The 8919-nt window shown below is 39.0% G+C and overlaps 1 protein-coding gene across 1 annotated transcript; it reads left to right on the forward strand.

Annotated features, from left to right (window-relative positions):
- Positions 1-1036: 1036 nt before the first annotated feature.
- On the forward strand, positions 1037-7107 carry LOC117302542. The gene is made up of 5 exons (XM_033786517.1): positions 1037-1130; positions 3805-3916; positions 5107-5183; positions 5507-5824; positions 6606-7107. The coding sequence occupies exons 1-5, from the start codon at positions 1037-1039 to the stop codon at positions 7082-7084; spliced, it is 1080 nt and encodes a 359-aa protein (XP_033642408.1). The 3' UTR covers positions 7085-7107.
- Positions 7108-8919: the final 1812 nt, after the last annotated feature.

The raw sequence follows: 8919 nt of genomic DNA on the forward strand, positions 1-8919 counted from the left end.
GCTCCAGTGGATTACCTAAACAAATCCATGACTGTTCAGCTCAAGCGCGTTCCCGCTTAAGAAGGCGTTACGAGAGGTTTAGTGTAAGTAAGGCGGTAGTAAAGCGATAAGAATGATTCGCGAATAACACGTAAGGGCTTACTTAAGTCTTACTAAAGTCTTACCAAGGAGGAAGGAAGAGAAGGAGCTCAAACGAAGGGACTTCAAAAGTCGAACCCGTGGTACCGCGGTCGTTAAAGCCATTGGACCCTTTCGGTACAGAAAAAAAAAAGTTCACAGATTTACAAATAACTTACAGGGTTTACAGAAGGTAGTGGTGAAAGACTTCCCTTGATATATTATTCCATGAAATGCTTTACTTTTTGAGAAAACAGTAAAACAATATCAATTCTCGTTAGCGAGAATTACAGATTTATTTTAAACACAATGTCATGACACGGCGAAACGCGCGGATACACGGGTGGGTTTTCCCGTTATTTTCTCCAGACTCCGATGACCGATTGAGCCTAAATTTTCACAGGTTTGTTATTTGATATAGAAGTTGTGATACACGAAGTGTGGGCCTTGGGCAATAGTGTTTACCGAAAGGGTCCAATGGCTTTAACGACACCTCATAATCACCCACATAACTTATACAGCTACAGACAATGGGCGACCTGGCGTTTGTGAGTTTGCGCGTGCGCACTTGGTTCTTCACTCAACCATGGTGTCGTATGTCGTATGGATATATACAGAAAAAAACAACTTTTTTGAGACCTGATAAAAATGGTTACACTTGTGCCTACCAAATCGAAAAACACAATTGAATACCAACCACCCTCGTGTGCTAATTACCCAAATTTGAACCACCGCTAGTGACCGGAAAGTCACAAAAAATGTAAAAATATGCCATGATGTTTCAGTGAAACACCACAAACGGTAAATGAAAACGTGTATATTCACAATTCTTGTCTCCAATGATTCGACTTTAAACTAGTATTTATACAGTGACTGGACTGGCAGCCATCACTCTGGAGATACTTGTCGTACTGCAAAAATGGAGAGACCTACCAAAGCAAGGAAGAAGACCGATGTCCTGCAACACGAGGAAGAGGCGAAGGGAAATCGCCGAAAGGCGAATTTCTCGTCAAGTTAGTTGACCTTGTTTCATTGAATTGGTCGGTACTAAACAACAAATTTTCGGATGTCGTAACGTTAAAGAGAAAGGCAAATACCTGGGCAGAAATTTCACGCAAAATCAACTGTGTTGGAAAAGTGCTGCGAACAACCAAAGCGGTTCACCATAAGTGGGATGACATGAAATCAAAGGCAAAGTAGAAGGCGGCCAAAAGGGAAGGCCATGGTTTTCACAGATGTTATGCAACACAGACGAACTAAATTGAAACCAAAATAATTCTACACAACACACGACTAAATTAAAATAAGAAGTAATAACAATAGTAGTAAAATATCATTATATCAACAAAAAGTCATACTAAATAAACACACAAATGACCCGGACCGACCGACCGACCGACCGACCGACCGACCGACCTACCAACCAACCAACCAACCAACCAACCAACCAACCAACCAACCGACCAACCAACATTCTATCACTCAATCACTCAATCAATCAATCAATCAATCAATCAATCAATCAATCAATCAATCAATCAATCAATCAATCAATCAATCAAATAAAAAGAGGTTGATACCTACTCCAAAATTTCGCAAAGTTTGAGAAAATTTCGCAAGGATTGCTGGGAAAGATGTTGTTCTTTCACATAAAGCATATTTTGTAATATTTTGCAATTATTTAGAAAAGTTCACCAGGAAAGTTGGTCAAAAATGTTGAAAAGGTCTTTTAAACGCTTACTAAGGCCTAAGTTCGTTCTTAGCGAGTTGCGTCATATTCACGAAGCACTCGTAACTTCAATCGAGTGCGTAAGTCCTTACTAGTGCTACGTCGGGTGTTTTCGGCTTCGAAGCGTTTTCTTAAGCCCTTTTTCAACATTCCTGGCCAACATTTTGGGGCGAATTGAGCTTTATGTCAATAACAACAACTTTTAATATGTTCTACAATCCTTGCGACATTTTCTCAAACTTTCTCAACATTTTTGAGAATTTACTAACCTATTTTTTCTCACTTTTTAGTAATTGTTTCGTGATTTTGTATTTATTTCGTCATTAATTAATTATTTATGTTTATTTATTTAGTTAATAGTAATAATAATAGTGGGCATGTATAATGCGCGGGTATCCATCTAAATATGCTCATGGCGCAGTGACACAAGAAACGGGAAAAAGTTACGAAGTCCTCATTAGATGAGGCTTGAGGAAAATTTTGAACAAAGCTATTGATGGAGAAAGTTTAATATGATCCGGCAAGTCGTTCCATAATGAAGGAGCATGATGTTTTGGCCAGGGGTTTCCTTAAAAGATGTTTGTTATTAGATCGCATATAGACTGGCGGTTGGAAGAATGGGGTTGGAGTCCTTCTGAGAGATATGGTGATAAAGTGCCTTTTGATATGAGCGATAGACATACACAAGGATCTTGAAGATGATTCTATCCTTAATGGGTAGCCAATGTAGATCTTGTAGGATAGGTGTGATGTGACTCTAGTGTTGGACCGGGTTACAATTCTGACGGCAATGTTTTGAAGGCGAGACTAGCGGTAAATTGATTATTATGCAGTCCATAGAGGAGAGAGTTTCCCATGTCAAGTCGGGAGGTTACAAAGGCGCGAACGAGTTGCTTTGTAGTATTTACTTCATTTACTTGGTTTACTTCGTTTATTTACTTCGTTTATTTATTTATTGCATATTTTTAGTTTAGGGGTAACCAACTACATTTTGTACTCTCATTGCATGTTTGCGTCGTGTGAAAGCTTGCGAAATCTCTGAATGTCATCCCATTTGTTCTGAGGACTTTTCCAACACAGTTTATTCTCCGCGATTTGCCCAGGTGTCGACCTTTCTCTTCAGCGTTACAACATCTGAAAATTTGTTATTAAGCACCTACCAATTCAATGCAACAAGGTCAACTAACTTCACTATCTCAGCAGGCGAGAAACTTCGCCTTCCAATGATTCCCCTTTGCCTCCTACTCGCGTTGCGGGACAACGGTCTTTCTCCTTACTTTAGTCTGGCGCTCCATGTTTGCAGGGTGACAAATATCTTCTAAATGACCGTAGCCAGTTCAGTTACTGTATAAATAATCGTTTTGGACCATGAGGTCACGCTCCAGTGGATTACCTAAACAAATCCATGACTGTTCAGGTCAAGCGCATTCCCGCTTAAGAAGGTGTTACGAGAGGTTTAGTAAGTAACGCGGTAGTAAAGCGATACGAATGCTTCGTGAATAACACGTAAGGGCTTACTAAAGTCTTACTAACGTCTTACTTAGAGCCGCGTAAGTGACCGATTTACGAGGGCTTCATGAATAAGGCCCCTGGTTCCGAGTGGATAAACCAATGCCGACATCTTTATTGGCTGTGAAGTGGGTCAGTCCATGGTCAGTCAGCCCCCATCCAGCAGTATTGATGTCGATATCAAGGAGGCAATTTGTTATCTGAATAAGTGAGAATGGCTCTCCTTGGGGGGGGGGGGGAGCTCCTAAACATGATTTGACCAAAATGGGAACCGAAAACACACTTGTTCACTTAGACTTTCATTGGGTTTCATTATGTTTTGTTTATTCTTCATTTTCTATTGTATAATGTTTTCATTTTGTGTAGGCGCCTTGATCGGTTCTTGAAAAGTGCGCATTACAAATCCATATTATTATTATTATTATTTATTGTCATGTTTATCTTTACAGGCCGACTCATTGGTATTGTCATACCAGTGGTCGGTGGAGTGTGTATAATAATCGCCATTGTTGGTGGCACATTGTGGCACATCAGTCAAAACTACAGAGGATTCATTAAAGTGTAAGTAAGAAGGAGTTGTTCTTTACAATGTAGTAACTCTCGTACATAAAAATATATACAATTAACATTAATTTTCTAAAAATGTGTGGAAATTAAGTTCATTTTTTTAAGATAAGAAAATAGTTCATTCTAGCAATGGTAATATTTTAAGGGAACAAGTGATGACCGAATACGGTTTGTTTAAATCTAAACATTGTTCAAGTGTGTGCTATCTTATATGTCTTTAAATGCACCGGACACTGTTGGTAATATTTACTCAAAATAATTGTTAGCATACAACTTACTAGGTAACGAGCATTGGAGAGAGGTTGATAGCGTAAAACATTGTGAGAAACGGCTCCCTCTAAAGTAGTTTTTGAGAAAGAGGTAATTTCTCACTCATTTAATAAAATACTTCAGCTGAACCCTTTAAAAAAAGACACTGGACGCAACTGGTAATTGTCAAAGACAAGACTTCTCAATTGGTGTATCTCAACATGCATCAAATAACAAACCTGTGAAAATTTGAGCTCATTTGGTTGTCGAAGTTGCGAGATAATAATGAAAGAAAAAAACACCCTTGTCACACGAAGTTGTGCGCTTTCAGATGCTTGAGACCACAAAATCTTGTCCTGAGGTCTCGAAATCAAATTTGTAAAAATTACTTCTTTTCTCGAAAACTATGATACTTCAGAGGGATCCGTTTCTCACAATGTTTTATACTATCAACAGCTCCCCATTACTCGTTAGCAATTGGGGTTTTATGTTAACTATTTTGAGTGATTACCAATAGTGTCCACTGCCTTTAAGAACCCGAAAGCTTGCTTTCACTATTCTCTTGCAACTAGCTGAGCCCAAATGTTCACAGGTTTGTTATTTTATGCATTGGGGGTATTTGACATAATTGCCAAACGTGCCCATTGCCTTTAGGGACTTCCATATTGCTGTTTCCCGTTTGGGGTAAAAATGATGGACCAAATTATCCCAATCCATGTGACGGAATTTGGTTCCGGCTGAGGTGTTGTTTGTCAGTTTGAAGTTCGGTAAAAAAAAGCATCGAAGTCTTGCTTTCGAAAGGACGATACGCAGGGTTCTACCAATCAAGGAACTCACAGTTGACTGCAAAACATTATGTTGTATAATTATAATAAAAAGTTATCTCTTTGTGTTCAAATAATTTGTTTTAGAAGACGTACTTCATTTTCATGTAGGCCGATTGGACAAAATGGAAATGTAGTTTCTGGAGGTCACGGAGACAGTGACAATGTACTTCAAATCAGATTTACAGGTAAACAACAACAACAACAACAACAACAACAACAACACAATCAAACAACACATTTTTTTGTGAAACAGTCAAGCCAGAAAAAAATTCAAAATCGTAAGAAATATTTTCAGCACGGGATCGTATAGTACACAAGTCTATTAAACAACGAATTTAAATTCTAAAAATGTGTTTCCTGTTGTATCTTGACATTTTATAACAGTAACACTTATCAGTATGTAAAGCATTTATCAAATATTGTAGCATTTTGAATTATAAAACAAGTGAGTTTTTAAAAGGTGATTTCCTTCATGTCCGTTTATTCCAATTTTTTTTTTTAAATGAAGGTCACAATGAACCTCGGTCTGCCGAAGAAATCGCTCAAGCGTTATCGCAACACTCACTGGGGCATGCCCCCGAGCAGGCCACTGAGCAGGCAACAGATGGGCTGAATGAAAATTCTGGATTGGCGGCTTACCAAGAAATCTCAACCGATGTTTTGAACGAGGGGCTCCCATCGGAGGCCCAGTCCCGACCCGGTACTTCGCGCCGGAACAAAAGCGACAGACTACCGGCTTCAATTCCAGCTGCGAGGTGTTCTTGGAGTAAAGACGAAAATGCATATTCTGAGCTGGGAAACTTCTCAATTCAGACAGAGAAAAAAGGTAAAGTTGTTTTCACTGCGATCAAAGGTACAGTTGTTTAGTACATTCAGACTCAAGCTCTGGTTAATATTGTCATCAGGGTGCGGGTTTAAATCCCGTTTGTGAGAATTGTGTCCTCGAGCAAGATTCTTACAGGCACTGGACACCTTTGGTAAATGTCAAACACCAGGCTTCTCACTAGGTGTATCCCAACAAAACATGCATAAAATAACAGATCTGTGAAAACTTGTACTCAATATTGGTCATCGATTTGCAAAAGGAAAAATTGCCTCTTTCTCCAAAACTACGTTACTTTTTTAGAGGGAGCCGTTTTTCACAATGTTTGAACTATCAAGATCTCTTTTTTGCTACGTGCCTTTAACTGTACTTTTCGGACACGAGGTTTTAAAATCAATGCACATGTGAGGGCATATATATGCTTCTTGTGATTGAATTAGCATATTGGGCAGCACAGGTTGTATACTCCAAAAGGAGCTGAGATGGTGTCAGGAATTAAATAAATGACCAAGTGACTACAGGGGGGAAACAATGCTGAAGCGATGAGCGTCACTAATTGACGAATTTTAGCACTTTTAGCCATAAAAACTGTAATTAAACAGTATGCGTAATTATGTTTTGAGGAGTATAAGGCCTAAATGTAACAATGTGTTATCACTATCTTATCAAACATTTGTGCTCCGAATATTTGTTGTTAACCTTCTTCTTTTTTCCCCTTCTTTTTTGGGGGCTCCCTCCTGGCTTTTTACACACTTAACGTGAATAATTGTACCCTGAAATATAGCTGTACCTGCGAAGCCCTCCTTTCCTGTGCGGCCTTATGGAAGGAAGGTTGCCCCCTCCACTGATGGTGGCGATTGCTCTAAAGATTCCTTCACATGGAGCAGGGAAAAAGACAAACATAAACCACCTTTGCCGATACGCCAGAACCATACGACGGAGTCTGTTTCGGCATATGCAGTGAACAACATAGTGGAGCCGACCAGAAGTAGCATCAAGAAGTATGCGAAGCCAGCTAACCGGGTTCGCAACACACCAAAAACGGCGGATGTCAGAAACACCAGCAGAAAGGGTGCAACGACCAAACATATTCGCCGGTTCGGGGAATCGATTGGATCGACGGTGGTGACCGGAGAGACTACCAAAGCAGCTGACACTGCGGAGTTACCTGCAATCAGTTCTTCACAAGGTGAGCCAGTCTACTTCATTGTCCATCCTGAACCTTCATCTGAAGCTTCATCAGATAATGGTCGTGATGAATAGTCAATGCCTCGAAGCTCCGGCCACCCCCCCACCAACACACACATCCTCACCCGCAAGTGTGATCGACCCCCCCCCCCCCCTCCCCCAATGGTAATTACTGTTTCGGGGACGTACGCAATGGTTGCTTGGATTTGTATTCTAAGTATTGTTACATCATTTCAATTTGGTATTGGTTATTACTCAAAATAGTTATCAGCATAAAACCTCACTTGGTAACGAGTAATTGGGGGGGGGGGGGGGTGATAGTATAAAACATTGTGGGAAACGGCTCCCTCTGAAGTGAAGTAGTTTTCGAGAAAGAAGTAATTTTTTACGAAATTGATTTCTAGACCTCAAGTTTAGAATTTGAGGTCTCGAAATCAAGCATATGAAAGCACACAACTTCGTGTGACAAGGGAGTTTTTTCTTTCATTCATATCTCGCAACTTCGAAGACCAATTGAGCTCAAATTTTCACAGGTTTGTTATTTTATGCATATGTTTAGATACACCAAATGAGAAGACTGGTCTTTGACAATTTCCAATAGTGTCCACTGTCTTTAAGGAATCAAAATAATTCTTAGCATAAAAACTTTACTTGTAACAAGCAGTGCAGAGCCGTTTAGAATATGCAAAAAATAGTTAATGGCCTGACGTTTCGACCCTAGCAGAGTCTTTCTCGAAGGCTAAATGACAACACAACAAACATGAACAGGTAACTATGAAGTGAAAATGTTTCACTTAGTTACCTGTTCATGTTTGTTGTGTTGTCATTTAGCCTTCGAGAAAGACTCTGCTAGGGTCGAAACGTCAGGCCATTAACTATTTTTTGCATTTATACTCTCGGTCCATTTGGTTGGTAAGTTGTTTGCAACAGCTAATTCTATTTTCCCGTTTAGAATATAAAACATTGTGAGAAACGGCTCTCTCTGAAGTAATGCAGCTTTTGAGAAAGAGGTAATTTCTCACTCAAATAATAAGACTTTTATTTTTAACTGCATCTGAAAGCACACAAAGTAATGCAACAACTAAGGGTTTTGTTCATTATTCTCTTGCAAATTCGATGACCAATTGGGCCCAAAGTGTCCACTGCATTTAAGCGTTTTGCCGTACCCGCTAATATTAATTACAGGATTCGAACTTACTTCTCATCATTGGGACGCTCAATGGTCTAATGCTTCAGAATGGTTGGTCGTGGGTTCGAATTCTACCGAGTAGCCCCAATGGGTGATCTCCTTTCCTCGGAAACTGAAATCACTGAGTGTACAGTTTTACTCGTACATTGTTGTTTAGTAATCAATCTTAAAATTAATGAATTATTTCACTCAGAATTAATGTGGTTATCTAATCAGTGTGTATGCACCAAAACTTGAATCAGAGAAACGTTACAGTCAGTAACGCTTCTCGGGTTGTTTATTTCTATTATGGAATATTCTTTCGGCGTGGGTATAATCGCTCCGAATTTCGGTAACATCTAAAAAGGAGACCACCTTTTGAAATTCTATGTTCAAATGCTATAGTTTATTGTATAAATAGGCATATACATAAATTATATAGGGTGAAAGACTCGAATGGTTAAAACAAAACTATGCTTTGCATTTGACAGGAAGTTTGCACAGCTATTAAATTTCACAAATTGTTTAAATATACAGATATGTTGTGTAGAAACATGTGCTAAAAATGTTAGACGGACTGTTGTAATTTCAATGAAGGATGGGGTAAAAGGAAGGTTATTTTCAGATTTTGTTTTATATTTTTTATTTTTTACATTAGACATAATGTTATTTAGCCCAGTTGTTTAATGTTTGTTCAGGCATTTCCTTTTCATGAATATATGAATTTATATCGATGAATTAG

The sequence above is a fragment of the Asterias rubens genome, chromosome 18 (assembly GCF_902459465.1).
Source record: "Asterias rubens chromosome 18, eAstRub1.3, whole genome shotgun sequence".
In the NCBI taxonomy this organism is placed as follows: domain Eukaryota; kingdom Metazoa; phylum Echinodermata; class Asteroidea; order Forcipulatida; family Asteriidae; genus Asterias; species Asterias rubens.

What these genes read in the sequence shown, in the direction of transcription:
- LOC117302542 (XM_033786517.1), top strand. Translation starts at nt 1,037, where the DNA reads ATGGAGAGACCTACCAAAGCAAGGAAGAAGACCGATGTCCTGCAACAC. An exon ending in ACTTCAAATCAGATTTACAG is followed by an intron (nt 5,184 to 5,506) that starts GTAAACAACAAC and finishes TTTTAAATGAAG; the next exon opens with GTCACAATGAACCTCGGTCT. An exon ending in AATTCAGACAGAGAAAAAAG is followed by an intron (nt 5,825 to 6,605) that starts GTAAAGTTGTTT and finishes CCTGAAATATAG; the next exon opens with CTGTACCTGCGAAGCCCTCC.